The sequence below is a fragment of the Anoplophora glabripennis genome, unplaced genomic scaffold (assembly GCF_000390285.2).
Source record: "Anoplophora glabripennis isolate ALB-LARVAE unplaced genomic scaffold, Agla_2.0 scaffold20, whole genome shotgun sequence".
Classification (NCBI taxonomy): domain Eukaryota; kingdom Metazoa; phylum Arthropoda; class Insecta; order Coleoptera; family Cerambycidae; genus Anoplophora; species Anoplophora glabripennis.
Window position 1 is genome coordinate 1387899 of NW_019416362.1, and position 17536 is coordinate 1405434.

The following is a 17536-nucleotide window of genomic DNA, read 5'->3' on the forward strand; positions in this document are numbered from 1 at the left end:
ACTTAATTTAAAAATAGCTACGCACTGTGTAAATAGTAAAAGTACATCCTATTAGAATAATTGTAGCAATTACACCGTTATAAATATTCATAACACGATAATTCATACGATTTTTTCCCTCTGTTTTCCACCGCGATCGTATCTGCGTTATTAATGAAATTTTTTTAAGCACCACTTCGTATGACGGCGCGCACACGCCGCAGGTAATTGTGAAGAGCGTGGTGTAACAATTCATTAATCAGTCCGCGATCCTTCTTATAAAAAACAATCGTCGCGTGAAATTAAACGTTGAACTAGACCGACTAGTTTGCATAGCATGTCTGCGTTTGAAAAAGTAGAAAATGGGAAATGGCACCACTACATCCGCACCTTTCCGCGACGTTAACTCCGCTGTTTCCCTGAAGGAAATGGATTTAGGACCGTAACTGAACGTTTAAATAACGTTTGATGCAACCTGTATGTAACGTACGCCGCTGCTCTGACTTGAACGTAATAAGTAGCAATGTAATTTGTTGATGAGAAATTATTTTCATTTTCTTACCGTTTCCTTAAAACATTAATACTTCTTTAATGATCAACAAATGTACAATCAACGTTCATATAACGTACACATTTCTAGCGTTCAGTTGTTCCCCTGAAGAAAAAGTATTTTAATTCTATTACAATATTTTTAATCAAACGCTTAAAAAACGTTCAATACAATATGTATATAACGTACAAGTTTTTGACGTATACCTATTCAGTAGTAAACATAACGTACGTACGTTTAGTTGTCCCCCTGCAAATAAAATATTTTAATTCTATTAGTTTTTTTTTTTATTTAAATATCAATAATTTTGTCTCCAGAAACGTTTATAAAACTTTGGAAAATAATATGTATATAACGTACACGCTTTTAACATATACCTACCCGTCGTTACGTACAAACGTAAAGAACATATTTGTCACCTCGAATAAAAACTGTTTAATTATATTCCTGTGTATTTCAAATATTAATATGTACTAGTTTTAACGTTTAAATAATGTGCTATAGAACATAGAAGGTTTACAGCATATCTTCTTTTATGATGAACTCTTTCGATTTGGGAATTTCAATTAAATATTCAATTCAATACAACTTGTACGTGTACTTGTAACTTCGTTTTAATGTAATAAAATGTGTATATAACGTATAAGCTTTCAACGTATACTCAGTTGTAACGAACACATTATTTGTTGAGGAGAAGATATTTTTAATGTTTTATAAAAAACATCCATACGTACTATTAATGTATCGATGAATGTACAATATTTGTTTAACGTACCAGCACGTTTTTAACATATACTAACTTATTATTGTTTCCCTGAAAAGGAGATATTTTAATTCTATTACAATTTTTTTTAAATATCAATATTTTTGTTAATGTCTCGACAAACGCTAAAATAACGTACCATACAATACTGATATAACGTACACATTTTTAACATATATTCGTGATATAGATATTATTTGCTCCCTCGGATAAAAAATAGTTTAATTCTACGCACGTCTTCTTTAAACACCAATATTCACCAATTTTAATGTTTCGATGAACGTTTAAATAATATAGAACGTACAACGTTTATAACATAGATACTCTTATACCGTATATTCTAGTTTCATCAATACCTACAATTATACTTAAAATAGTAACAGAATGTTTAGTAACTGTACGTTTAAATTATGTACAATTAAATTTGAATTAACGTATACGTTTTTAACGTTATTGACTTATAACGTACATGTATAACACTACGATGAACAAATTTTACAGTATATTATGTTGTCAGGTGTGGGATTAAATGAGCCGCTGTCATTAATAAGATTTAGTAGCAATCCGGAAGCGATTAATTGATATATAACTAAAAACACATGTATATTTCGAACGCCTTGACCTTTCATTTATATGTTATGAAAACAAAACCCAAATTCGATGCGCTGGGCAGGAGGTAAAAATTCGAGTGGGAAAACTGACAAAACAATATTTTTAACGTTTTATGAATCAATTCTTCTAGTCGTCTCCGGTATAAGGAACATACAGTAGTATAAACTGCAAACTTACCCTGCTGGATATGCTATTAGTCCATTGTTATCACATGTCAAAGCTGCGTTGCTGGAAACTGTCACGCCCAAAACTCTCTCTAATTTAATCTGGAAAATACGAAAAACGAATCAGTTAAAGTGACGAATCTCTGAAATTTTGTTAATATGACGTAAGCGTGAGTTATATCCTTAATGTTCGCTAAGAATGTTATTCGTTGTAAGATTATGTTTTAAAGTATGAAAGACGTTAATAAATATATTGAGTTTTTTTATCCAGTACCTGTTAACTTTTATCAAAACGTTAATATCAGCTAGTGATTAAATTGTTAAGTTTTAGAAGGAAAAATAAACTTACATCAATCATATTGTTGCTTGCCAAGACTTGCTGTAATAATCTTTTCAAATATTGTACATTAATTTTAACTAAACCAGTTTACCCCTTTTAGAGAATTATTTTTAACTAGAAGCTAGACGTGTTTTAATCATGAGGATTGGATATTGTATGGAAAAGTCACATGTATGTTTTATTCAAAAGATGTCTAGAGGTTCCAGAAAAGTTGGCAGTTGGCAGTTGCGGTTAGACAAAATGGAGCGCTATATGACGGATGAGCGAGTAAAGTACAAGTACGGAGAGTGTGTAGTTGAGACTGTGCGCAAATTACGTGGAATTTTCGGAAGAATAAACAACTGCGGGAAAAGATTAGTTACCAAATTTGAGATGCTATTGAACTTTTTCTGGCCTCATTTGGATGGCATGGATTTGGATGAGATGTGGTTCCAACAGGATGATGCCATCTGTCATACGACACATGAAACTATCCACTGGTTCGGCAGAAATTTAATGGACGACTCATCTCACGTAACAGTGAAGATCACGCCATGCGACTTTTCCCTGTGAGAATTCGTAAGTCCAAACTTTATTCTGCTCAAGTGAATATCATTCCTCAATTAAATGCAAAAATTCGGAGAGTTATCAACGAAATTCAGCCGCAGGTAATTTTTTTAAGATAAAATCTTTTTCTCATGAAATCGTGCGTTTCTTTTGGGACACCCTTTATTGACGATTTCAAAGTATTCTTTACACAATTTTAATACGCTGTTATACTAACAAACATAAAACACAATTTCGAACGGCTTTGACATTGTTTGTATCTGATCTAAAGTTCGTATGATACACACATTCATGAGTAAACACGCAATTTAAATATTTCCCAAGAACAAACACTCTACACGAGATAAAATCACTCGATATACTCTATATAGCCAGTACAACCTTGTGAGGTGACTCATTTGTTTCATTGATTGACGTATCGTTACTCAACTTCTTCATTTACAATAACTATGGAGTTATTTATAACTAGATTTTTTTAGAACAAAAACGAAAAAGGGAAACAAACGAGTTGCTAATGTTTCGACATATGAAGAAGAATATACAGGGTGTATCTAAATAACACCGAAAAAATGTAAGGGGCAATTCTCTGATGAAAATTAATACGGGTCTTTGGTATAAAATGTTTTGGAAAAACTAAAAAGTTACGCCCCTCCAAAAATTAAAAAAAAATGTTTTTATCTTCCATGTATGTATATCAAGCTAAAGAAACCAAACTTGGTGAACATTACTGAAAGTTTTCAGCCCTGAAGTATTTTTATGAAGGGTTGAAATAATCAACCCCCATAACATTTTTTTCTTATAATTTTTTTTCGATAAAATTTTTTTCTTTTAAAAAAATGGGTAAAAGCCCCATTCATTTACTAACTTTTTGATCTATTCAAGTTTTTTCAAAAAGTTAAGGATTTATGAGAAAAAATAAATGTATTGCAATGCATTTTTAAAGAGATGAGCTGTTTAACGCGAGTCTATATTGCCGAAAAGGTCATAGGGGTTGATTATTTCAATGCAAAAATACTTCAGGGTTGAAAACATTTCAAAAAGTGTAGTTTTTTTGACAGATAATGTTCACCAAGTTTGGTTTCTTTAGCTTGATATACATAGAAGATAAAAACGAAAACAATTTTTTTTTAATTTTTGGAAGGGCGTAACTTTTCACGGGAGTTTTTTCAAAAAATTTTATAACAAAGACCCCTATTAATTTTCATCAGAGAATCCGCCCCATACATTCGGTGTTATTTAGATACACCCTGTATACATGGCCGTCCATGAGAACAATAATACTACTCGTATTTTTTTAATGAATGATTCGATTTTAGTAAATTTTCTATACAATGTCTAGTACAATTCTGCATATCATCCATTTTAAAAAGATTTTAAAGATGCTGTTTTTTTTGGTAAGGTGGCACTGAATAAACAAAAGATAAAACTAAGTAAAACTTTGATACATAATAGAGATATATTTAGAACGTAAATATTTGTGGTTAAATATTTGATTTTATTTTAGTATGTACCTTTGTAACTTTGGCATAAAGAGGAAAATCAAAATTACAACTTGTTTGCTGACGAAAAAATCACCGTTAATTTAGTAAATAATAGAATTCTTTGTGATTATATCAAATCTTAGAACGCCGAAATTTGCATATACATACATATAGGGTGTTCTGAAAAACACTAGCATAAATTCAGGGCCTGATAGAATTTCAAAAAATATTACAATTTGTTCCTAGGAACCATCGGCGTATCTTCCACAAAATTCGAGCAAATTGAACTGAAATTTTGTCATGTGGGGTTTCAGTGCAGTACTTTGCGGGAACATTTTAGATCCTAACTTTTTTGTGGTTAATATTTTTGCCTCTTTTGTCACTTGCTGTTATGGCAAATTTTATTCTAAACGAAAAAGGTGCTCTTGTAAGAAGTGCTAAAATTTGCCCGTTTTCGAGAAAAACCAGGCATAGTGCGCCAAAGTCAAGTAGCTAGTATCTCAAATTGTTGTTCAGTTCATTCGCTCGAATTTTGTGGAAGATAGGACTGAAACTAGATTCTAAAAAATTATTTTCAACGCTCTGTATTTTGAAATTGGAAAAAGATACGCCCATGGTTCATAGGAACAAATTGTAATATTTTTTGAAATTCTATCAGGCCCTGAATTTATGCTAGTGTATAACGTGTGTTAGTTTTATTTCACTGAAAATAGTCAAGCTTTCAAGAAAATTGTACATTTTGATAACATAGAACAAACTGTACCTACCCAGTGAATCTTAAACTTGTACATACAGGGGGTCTCAGTTTTAATCTACGACACTTCGAGAGCAGAAAAATAATGGTACTGTCATATAAACTTATTTCGAAATCTCAATTGTTCCTCTGAATTTATTTGGACTACATACATATAATTTTTAATTATGCTCTGTATGGAGAAGTCCAGGGAGGTAAGATTTGGTCCTCTGCCCATAGAATGGGGCCCTGTTTGCCAATCCATCTGTTAGGGTAGTTGACATTTAATGAGCAGAAATCCCATATTCCTCCTTAAGGCTAAAACACCAAATAAAAATCTTGCTCAAGAAATTGAAGAAAACCTAATAAGTTAACTTTTACTTGTAAGTTCTGGTAATAATTAAATAATAATATTATTGATTCGAAAGATGCTACTTTATTTTTTATTTAAATTAAAAATCCAATTTGCCGTAAAACAGAGACAGATATCGCTAAAATGTAAGAGGCATTTTTTGTTCCCATTGGCATGCTTTTTCATAAAATATAATCAATTATTATTTTGCACGGGACCGTACTGTTTTTTTTTTTATAAAATAGTCGAATGAGTTTCCCATATGTCCGTCACTGGTTGCGCAAAAGTCTTGATATTACAGTATTTTATGCAAACTTGATCCAATATAACGTACACCAAATTTGGTTCAAATACCTCTATTATTTCAGAAGATATTTACAGTAATTTTTTTTTTTAATTTTTAACACCCTCTATCTCGAAAATGTTGAGATTTCGAAATAAGTTTATATGACAAAGTACCATTATTTTTCATTGTACCTACATATTATCTGCTCCCGAAGTCTCATAGATTAAAATTGAGACACCTTGACACCTATTTTAAATGCGGTTTAATTCGCGAAGTCATTTTTCAGAATTACAAATATTAACGGAGTTTTTAATTTTTTTAATCCATCCATTTACATGTACATTTTCAGATTACCCTCCCCATGGAAGGTACACAATCAAAACCCTGCTTGTTGCCGAACTTTAGATAAGGCGAGGCTCTTAACAGGGTCGTACTCAGCTCACTCTGTTCGTTTTCTTTTTGTCTTTTTACTTTGTTCCGTCTGCTCCACATTTTTATTTTATACATCTGCATGAAACACTTTAATTTTTAGTAAATTCTAAAAAAGTATATATTTGGAACTATAACTTCCTAAAATTTTACTGTTGATTTTTTTCATGGACAAACGTTATTCGCCGCTATCCAAAATATCACACCATACTAATTTTTTAACAAATTCATTAACTTTTAAACTTACAATAAAAATAAAGAAATTAAAATGTGACAAATTTTGTTACATTTTCATACCCTTAAATAATTTTTTACACTTTTGATTATTGTTTCACATATATTCTATTACAGAAGAAGCAATACAACGTGGCAGTCTTAAAATTCCAAGAACTTTCCGATGAATTAAAGAATTTAGAAATAAATATTTTGATTTAAAAAAAATATATAACAAGCATCTTATTTACAACTTTGATGTTGAATTATTTTTCCAAATATGCTGTTTTTGCATTCTATTAAAAATTACTATTAAATTAACTTCGAAATTTCTCCCCAGAAAACTTTCAAAAATCAATATGACAGTGAAATTACAACTAGATTGTAGGATCATTATTTCCGTAACTTTTATATTTAGCATAATAATTGTGTTGCGAAATATTTTGTGGGAATAAATTCATATTTACATTAGTAAACTGAATCCGGTTCTGTTAACAGCCGTATATCCCCGAACTCTACGATCATTGTTTCTCGGATAGGAGGAATAATACAATGTTGCTGAGTTTGTTACTTCCAACACTTTTAGTATGGTGTATTAAAACAAGTTTTCTATTAACTGTACCAGTCTAAAGCATTTAAGATTGATCCTGTATATTGTAGCGTTTCTTAAGTTTATTTAAGTACATATTGATTGTCCTATAGATATAATTATATCGGAAATGAAACGTTTTTACGCTCTCTTTAATACTTAACGCAAAGCACTCTTTAATACTTTTCCGTCTTTCACAGGTCTACGTTTCGTTCTCATTTTAAACCTTCGCAGGTGGCAAATCAAGTAAAATGAGGAATGGATTATGCAGGGAAATGAAAATTAATAACAGCGCACTAAATATCAAGCGAACGTGTCACTAAGTAGTATTTACTTCGTTCTAGTTACATTTTCCCCGTTTATTACTATTTGCACGATAATTATCACAACAGCCCAACTGTTTGTACTAGTAATAATTCTAATGGTTCATTATTTTACTATTGGTTAGGCAATACACAGGGCGGCCAAATGAAAACTAAACAGAGCCATTTTCAAGAACTGCGTCAAGATTGTAGAAAAACGCTCAGACCCGTCGATTTTAGATTAAAGGGGGACATTCTTTGCTGGCATTTTTGACTCTCCACCCAATATCATCACCCTAAAATATTTATATGGCATTGGGGGTTGAGTAATATTTCTTTTGAAACCTCTTACAATTCTCTTTACAACAGACTTCAAAATTTTATAATTCCGCCCTATATTTTGAAAAAAAATTACATTTTTAAATTTAAATTATGTTTAATTGCTTACTTACTACTTAAGTGATTAAATGTTAACTGATGACCGCCCGCTTCCATACAAGAATAAAGATTTTGTTTGAAACGTTCGCGCACATTCCGAAACATTTCCGGAGTGATTCGACGGCATTCGTCGACGATTCTTTGACGCAAATCTTCCAGCGACGCTGGCTGTGTTTTATAGATTTTACTTTTTAGGTATCCTCACAAAAAGAAATCAAGGGGCGATAAATCCGGTGATCGTGGAGGCCACTCAATGCTGCCTCTCCCCCCAATCCAATTCCGTAGAAAACGTTGGTCCAAATACTGACGGACAATTAACGCATAATGCGGAGGAGCACCGTCCTGTTGAAAAATCAAATAATCTTCATCATACTCTGGAACATTTTCAATAATATCAGTCGAGGCAGGGTCAATAGCGTCTTCCAGTAATTGCAAATACTTTTGGCCAGTCAAATTACCAGGTAGAAAAAAAGGACCCACCAGCCGGCCGCCGAAAATTCCAGCCTATACATTTAATTTTTCCGGTTACTGTGTATGCACCTCGTGAAAAACTCTTGGGTTTGAATCGGATCAATAGCGGCAATTGTGACGATTTACCATCCCGTTCGAGAAAAAGCTGCATTCATCAGAAAAACAGATGTAAAAAAGGAACTGTGGAGCGTTCCCTGCTCGCTCACTCATTATTTCGCAAAATTGTAAAAGGCGGTTATAATAATCATCCTCATGAAGTTTCTGGACTAAATGTATTTTGTTTGGATGGAATTTATTCTTCTTCAAAATGGTTTGTATGCTAGTTCGATTGATCCCAGACACAGATGCCAGCTGCCTCGTACTTAATGTAGGATCAAGATGAACTTGTCCCAAAACTGCAACTTCACTAGCGTCATTAACTATAGGTTTTTCAATTTCTCGTTTTTTATTGGCTACGTTCCCTGTGTCTTGAAATTTTTTTACTAACTCTAGAACATATTTCCTCCAGACATGTCGATCTTGACTGTTCATTAAATAGCTGAGCTGTTCTATTCGCACATTTATTGTTCATAAAGTAAAGCGAAATGATATCTACCCTTTCCGCAATGGAAGAAATCATACTGTTTAATTTTCAAAAACACAATTAAATAAACTACCAACCAACGCTTCCAAATAATACTAGAAAATAATTTGGAATCCACTAATTTTACGTTAATTGTGTGTGTATAGCATTCATTTCTGTTTTTTACAATTGTGTTTTTTTTTACGAAAGTGATAACAAATCGTCAAAAACCAATGTAACGCTAGAAATATTAAATTTATACCATTGACGTACTTAACTCGAATGACTGACATTTTTACCGTTACTAATTGTTTGTACATAAGTTTCAACTTTAAAATCAAAATTCTTAATAAGTATTGGGCGGAATTATAAAATTTAAAGTCTGTTGTAAAGAGAATTGTAAGAGCTTTCAAAAGAAATATTACTCAAACCCCAATGCTATTTAAATATTTTGGGGTGATGCTTACCCTTGTGAAAGTGGCGGAGTAAAAAATACCAGCAAAGAATGTCCCCCCTTAATCTAAAATCGACGGGTCTGAGCGTTTTTCTACAATCTTGACGCAGTTCCTGAAAAATGGCTCTGTTTCGTTTTCATTTGGCCACCCTGTATATCGCTCTCAACGCGCAACGCATAGATTTACACGCCTCACGCCTTACACTGATAACGAATACACTGGCCATAATTCGAAGTGATACATTTTGAATCACTACGAAATAAGCACTGTGTATTTTGAGAATGGTCCAATAATTAAATACATTTTTACGAAGTCTATGCACCCGGCGACTGGTACATTTCCCATACACGAATCCAAACATCACGTACCTACGCTACAGTTAGGTCGCACAGTACCGCGGACATTTAATAACTGTATTTCGGACGGTCAAAAGATAAATGATGGCCCTCGAATTTTAACAACCGGAAATTGTTCGTGGCGTAACAGATGATGGGAGGTACGAATTAGACGGTGATATGGCTCTCTTGAATTGAAAAGTGTTTGTAAAGCGGTAAAATTACAAAATTGGTGGTTTAATGAACTCTTAATATTTTTTACACAGGGCGAAGAAGGAAAAAAAAACAGTTCACAGTGTTAAAAAAGACTGACGTAAATAAGTTTGCGTTTTTGACTCAGGTAGAGTTGCGAGAGATTGAGAAAGAACGCATTCAGCTAGAGAGAATAAGATATAGGCGATTTGGGATAAGAACATTTCCCTTTCAGCATTTGTGGGCGGAGCTATCTCAGACGCAAGCTTATATATGTCGATAATAAGCTTAATATATTACAGAACATACAGGGTGTTAGATATTTGACTGCTTTAAATTTAACAGACGATAGAATATATTAAAATAAACAAAAAAAACCTTATATGACATGGGTCCTAAATTCAACCATTTCAAAAAATGATCTCCAACTTGATGTACAAAAGTTCAATTAATTAAGGAATATTGACATAACTGCGTGCATAGAATACCATAAAATACAATGTTTCATCACTTTTTTGAACTTATTTTTGCTTAATTCTAAAAAATAATTAGCGTTGTAATAAATTTAAAATTCGATAAAATTCATATCGAGCAATGTGACCGCGCGGCGGTTTATTAACACGAGGTACTAAGGTGTTCAGCAATCAAAAATACGCAATTCAGTTGGTATCTGGATTCGACCGTGTCGGAGTGGTTTTTGCGTACCACTATTTCCTTTTCTTGAGGTGTTTCCAGCGAGTGCGCGAAAATTGGATTCGAAAATGGTAGTGGACATTTTGAGCATATGTTGTAGTTTGTTTTGTACTTATGCGTTTAAATATTACTGAATTTTTCTTTTTGGTAAGTACTTAAATTATTTTTATTACGTATAATTATTTGGACGACGTGATTCTTTGGGTACTTTAATTACATATTTTTCAAATACATAATTTGATTAAAAGTTAAGTTCCTGTTTTAAGAGATTCATAATTACTAAAATTTGAGTTAAAATTTAAGCACAACACTATCTTCGTACTATAAAATCGATACATTTTATTATATTTATTTAAAAACTGGAAAACAATTTAAATTTACTAATGTTTCACAATAATAGTTGTTTACATTTTTTCCGTAAGACAAGTCTGCCGCGTGCACACGTGGTATGCATCAGTTGTATGGCGTTAGGTTAAGCACTGTTATCATGTTGTGATAAAACTCCCCAATATTATTGTATTTTTGAAAATTGTGAATCTTACGCCTCTGTAGGCAATATACAACTTTTTTGTTCATTTATGATTACTTTTTATCATGCTGAAGTAATGGTAGTCAAACTTCTTACATCCTGTATAATATAAAATTAATTTAACCTAAATAACTAAAAGTAGTCTCAATCAAATAATGTACCACAAAAAAGATAAATATCTAAATTATGTAGTACAGAAAACAATTGTCACGTATACAATAATTATTTATGTTCAAGGTATATTATTATTTAAGAAATTCGTGCTATAATAGCTGTATTTAACAGAAACTGCTTGACTTTATACTTAACTAACATCTTAAATCTAAAACATTTATGTCTTAAGATAGAGCGCTATAAAAGGGCCCCGCACAAACCTTATGGAAAATGGCTTTCGGTCCTGAGCAAAAGTTGTCATGGCCCAAAGCGATCCTATGAGAAGGTTTAAAGATATAGAGCTTTGAAGCGAACGATTTCATAGCACGGTGCTGAAGTGCAGATAGGTGTATGCATATCTCCCTTTCTCCGTATATACAGGGTGAGTCAGTTTTTTTGTAGACAAACTTTAACAGGAGATAGAACACATGTTTTTTAAAAAGAAAAGTTCCTATAAACATATGTCGCAAAAGGCTTCGTTTCCGAGATACAGGGTGTTGAATATAATTTGTTTTTCTCGAATTTTCATTATAACATAAACGAATGCTTAGATTTTTTTCATGTTTGGGGGATAATACCTATTAATTAAGGGGCATAAAACAAGCGATAAGAATGTTCAAAAACTTGCACAGTGACAGAGTGGAGGGGGTGCTCAACCCATTTCTTAAACAGAACTTCTACGCCAATGACTATTTAAAAAAAAAACTTATTTTCATTATCTACATACATACAGTTTAACAAAAATAATGTCCTTTCTTCTGTTTCGAAATTCCTGTGCGTTTCCGAGTTATTTTGATGGCTTTGGGCCCATGAAAATTTTTGCTCAGGAAGGTGAGAACTATATCATATTTAAATTTCAGCCATTTTGACCGAAAGCCATTTTCCATAAGGTTTGTGCGGGGTCCTGTAACACCCCAATATCCAATCTCATTCCTTATTTTACTCGAGGTACAAATTTTGAGGGTTGTTTTTATTTCTAGTAAAATGAAAATGAGCCTCATTACGTCCCGAGTATAGTATACACAAGGAAATGTTAAAATTCTAAATTGAATAAATTTTGTTCTAGTCATCTCTGAATTTGAGACCGGAGATTATTCTCCTGTTTTTCCTTGTAAGTAACTATTTTAACTAAAAATTCAGCAAGTAGCATGACCCCAAATTAGATAACATAAGAAACTATCATCGAGTAAATAAGACCAGGATGAGCTCCAAAGTTAGCAGGTAGCAGACACACTTTTTTTTAAATTCTATTGCAAATATGAATTATGGTGACTCCATAATTACTTGATGTCGAAACATATACCGAAGAATTTCACAGATTCTGCATTTGTTATCTAATTCTACAGTTTCTACTATAGTTCTATTTAAGTTTAATTGATTAAACTGAAACCAATCCTGCATCATTGATTTAGCTTGTCTGGTTTTGTGAATTAATTCAGTTAAGGGCGCCGTTTTATAGACAAGAAATCGCACTTTTGGTAAGACAGCGATAGCACCTGATAGATAGTAGAAAATCCATCCAGGAAGTGGCGGTCTCTACTAGCTTAATGCCAAACTAGAACAACTTCATAATACCACATAGCAATCGACGTAAAGATTTCTTTAATCGGTAACTATATATTCTCAGGACATTGGTAAGCCTATTATCGTCCAGAGCCGCATTAGGGAAAATATGTGCAATGAACAAGAATTGTCAGATAATTTTAATATTTGCACAGAAAAATAATATAATGACCTACAGTGTTTTAATAAAATATTGGATGTGGAAACAGAGGAATACTATACTTGATACTATCAAAAATTTAAACATTTATTATAGTGTTTACGAAGATAGTTGAAACCGTATAAAAACTAAAAGTCGGCATCTCTTTATTGTGCCCGGAAAGAGATGCCGACTTTTAGTTTTTATACGGTTTCAACTAACTTCGTAAACACTAGATATACCAAACAACTTTTTTTGACAAAAACTTCAAATTCCCCAGATTCTTTATTACTGGGTATGTCGAATGCAAAATGATGCTCATTTTATATCCTTAATGTTCTATATATTTTAATTTCATTTAACAGACATATTTGTGAAATATTTGTGATTATTATCATTATGTTGGAAGTATGGAAACATTGTGGTAAAGACAATTTTAATGATTTTAAATAACAATGCAACTGTATTCCAGACAATTAAAATGTACAGAAAAATTTCATTATTTTTCTTAAAAATATATAGATAAAATATGTTATGAATATGATATGTTATGTTATGATAATTAATGTAGTATTAAACACCCTGAACCTATTGAGAAACATAAAATAGGAGAAAAATAGAAATAAAAAAACAAAATAGTTATCAGATCCTCTGGTAAATATTTTCATAATTTATTAATTGTAGTTCATTACTCATTTCATATTTATTTCACAATTGTACCAATACAAAGAGCACGTGTTCGTGTTTACCGGCTGGCAGACCAGTTTTTTTGTTGCAAATTAGTCCAAGCATTCTGTCACGGATTAATGTTAAATTTGCAGAAATTATTAACTGGACAAAAAAAATATGACCGTATAGAAAATTAAATTTTAAATCGAGTTTCTTGTTCTTTAAACTCGATCCAAAATGGCGAACATGGTTAAAAAAATCGCAAAGTTGCAAAAAACGGTTTTTCTAAAATAAGTAAAAAAATATAGCACCGATCGAAAAATTTTAAATGAGAAAGTTGTAGGTTTTAAACAGATCTATCGACTGATTTTGACGAATGTTGACGATTTTATTAATTTTAAGGATCAAAATATGAAAAATTTTCACTTTTTTGGGTGTTTTTTTCAAATAACTATTTCAATTTTTATTTTATGAAAATTATTTTTAAAGGAGGAAACTGCTGACATTTTTTCACGAATTTAAAAAAAAAATGTTTTTCTACGACCTTCTGGAGCCGAGATAATTTTTTTATTTAAAAAAAAATTTGAAGACGCAATTAACATTTTTTACAGCGATGCGCTTGATGGAGGTTAATATTCAATATTTATATTTTCAAAATAAAAAAAATAGGATATGTTTACTTGATTTTTAGTACCTATTAGTAATTAAGAATTGAGTAATAAAGTGAAGCGTGCAAGCGCTGAGTGCGTCAGCTGGACCGGCCGGAGAAGTAGGGGGAAGCGGCGCGCGCTCGCTCTGAAAACTGATGACGTGCAGTCTAAAGTCTCGCGCTTTCAAAATTTTTGATATCTCGGCTTCTGGATCACGTACAAAAATTCTTTTGTACTTAATCTGGGGTAGCTAAACACGAATATTACAGTCATTTTCGCATTAGAAGCAAACTAGTCCCGTAAATGTTTACTTTTTATTTTACTTACATTTTTTTTTACTTTTATTATTCTTCTTTACTCTTATTATTATTTTAAAATTTTTCAAAAATGTATTTTTTGGCTTGCCGCGGGCTATGCTTGCAGTAAATAGCAAGTAAGGGAACCTAAATGTAAACGAGTTATAGAAGAAGAGAAAAGAGAAGATTTTTAACGGTTTTTTCGATATATCTCGAAAAGTAACAAAGCAATCGGTACTTACAAAAAATCAGTCGATAGGTCTTTTTAAAACCTACAACTTTCTCTTTTAAAATTTTTCGATCGGTGCTATATTTTTTTAGTTATTTTAGAAAAACCATTTTTGCAACTTTGCGATTTTTTTAACCATGTTCGCCATTTTGGATCGAGTTTAAAGAACAAGAAACTCGATTTAAAATTTAATTTTCTATACGGTCATTTTTTTTTGTCCAGGTAATAATTTCTGTAAGCATTTCTCTATAATGCTTGGACTAAATACTTGTAGCCTAAGAGCTGGCGTGATTTTTTCCCATCATTTGTACCAAAAGATAAGCACATTAATGTTGAAATAGGTTTAAAGTGAACAAATATCGCTACGTTTGGCCGGAGGCGGCTACTCAAACTTGTTTTTTTTTTCAAAAACTCCTTGATTTGTACCACCTGCAGACTATGAAATTTGGCTTTAGGAATACAATTTGACCACAAAAGTGAAATTACAGACAAAAAAGTCGGAGCGTTTCTTAATTACAGCCAATAAAAGGGCTCCGTCTCCGTCGTGAACATCGTAGCGGTCTGTGAGAGCAAGCGAGATGGGTTCAGGCTAGCAAACGCACAAGGGACGGAGAATGATATATTATTCCTACATTGCACGCATGTTTAGTGGCTCTGTACATAGATTTGTAAGAAAATAAATATAAGCAAACATATATTTTATTGAAACTTAACATTCAGTAATAAGAAAACTAACCATTATACACTTTGAAATAAAAAATATGAAAATTTTACTTATACTATTACGAGAGCCATACTTCCAGCGTAAGCATGTGTATTTTTTTCTAAACATTGTTTATTTTAGCAAACCTGCATGTCGGCCTAATAAAGTTTTTTATTTTCGTGGTATTCAAAAAAAACGTGGCGGAAGATTAACGAGCATGCGTTGTATTGCTTAACATTTTAATTTACATTTTTGATAAAATATTAAATCAAATGTAGAGCTTCCTTATATACAGAGTATCTCATAATTAGTGTCCAATAATTTATCACTTGATTACCTATATAGCCAAAAATAAGAGTATGTTTTCAAATAAACATGGGTCGAGAGATGCTTCCTAAGGGATCTACGCTCCCTAAATGGGGGCCTCAAAAAATTAATTTTTTTAAATATTTTCGAAACGGGTTCAAGGAAAATTATAAATTTTGACATAATTGACGCTCATTAAAAGATCATCATAAAATTTTAATCGTCGGCTAAAATTTGCCTCTATTTTTTTACTTGTCGAAATTTTCAAGTTCAAGTTTTCATGCCAACATATGATAGATATTCATATCCTTTATAAAAGAGGTACTCTTTAGTTCTTTGGATAAAATGCTCCATTTCCAAGAAAAACGAATTTAAGCAATTTATTACGTTACCTTAATAAAATTCAAAAAATTTGTTTTGAGTGGCTAAAATGGGCACATGTACCATTATGAATTTTCATATGTCATCATATCAATATACATTGTAATAAACAACGTGAAAAGTGCTTTGAAAACTTTGTTATGGGCCGTCCCGAGCAAGAGGAGGGGGAGAATCGGTTCAAATTTTTGCATGCATTTGTTGCTATAAAATTTGATTGATCTGAGTTTTCTATGAAAAAATGGTGATGTTGTTTTGATCTGAATTTGAAAATTTGGGCAAACAAAAGAATAGTGGCAAATTTTAGCCGACGACCCCCCCCCAATTGAGATGATTAAAATTTTTGAAAAATTTTATGATAATCTATTTCGACTTTTAAGAGCATTCATGGTATCAACATTCATAACTTTCCTTCAACCCATTTCGAAAATATTAAAAAAAAATTTTTTTTTGAGGCCCTATTTAGGGGGTGTAGCTCCCTTAGGAAACATCTCTCTACACATGTTTATTTGAAAAAATATTCTTATTTTTCGCAATATAATCAAGTGGTAAATTATTGGACACTAATTTTGAGACACCCTGTATATAAGAAAACTACATTTGATTTAATATTTTATCAAAAATGTTAAATATAATGTTAAGCAAATTAGTATACAACGCACGCTTGTTAATCTGCCGCCAAAAAAGTACGAAATACTGATGCTATACAATCGTTATTAATTAGGCATATAATTAAGCAGTTATAGTAAAACCAAAAATAACTGTAAAAAAAATCTAACTGGTATAATCAAATTTACAAAATATTGTTAATTAGTAAGTCATCATTTCATTTGTTCACAGCGTATTTGCCTCCAGTTCCTCCTTGACCTACATTAATAATAAGTAGGTACCTATTCTGTCATAAAAACATGCCCTTTATTTAAACACATCTAAAAACACTTTATCAGAGGCATGCCGGCGAATTGTACTATACACCTGCACTTTCCGTATTCCACCGTACCACATATTGTTAGTAATATGTGACCGTACCTATTTCATCGTGACGATGCGAGAACGAATCATTTGCTTTAAAATGTGTTGTAAATTGTAAAGTATCTACATAAATCAATCACTTTTTAAACAGAGGCTAATTATAAACAATTCGTTTAAAAACTAATAAAACACGAACAGAAAAATTAAATTGTAAAAAATATTTTTAGGGGAACTCATTTGGCTTGCTTCTCAAGAAAAATGTAATAATAACTTGAAGTCACTCTTCAACAAACAACAGTAATTATTACATACAAAATTCTGTATTCAGAATTATGGTTTCTAAAATTATACTGGATCTAATAACTAGTAAAACATACAATAATCAATTTGTGAAAAATATCTTAAAGAAATCTTAGGGAGACACTGACTCCCCCGCTTCTAAAAAAAACTGCCACTGTGTAGTA

The 17536-nt window shown here is 31.8% G+C and overlaps 1 protein-coding gene across 1 annotated transcript in view; it reads right to left on the bottom strand.

Annotated features, from left to right (window-relative positions):
• The window catches only part of LOC108907535 (mitogen-activated protein kinase-binding protein 1), a 101636-nt gene that overhangs the window by 39733 nt on the left and 44367 nt on the right, over positions 1–17536 (bottom strand). The window contains exon 3 of the mRNA XM_018711269.2: positions 2082–2170. Within this exon, the coding sequence (XP_018566785.1) occupies positions 2082–2170 (89 nt within the window). The remainder of the gene's footprint in view (positions 1–2081; positions 2171–17536) is intronic.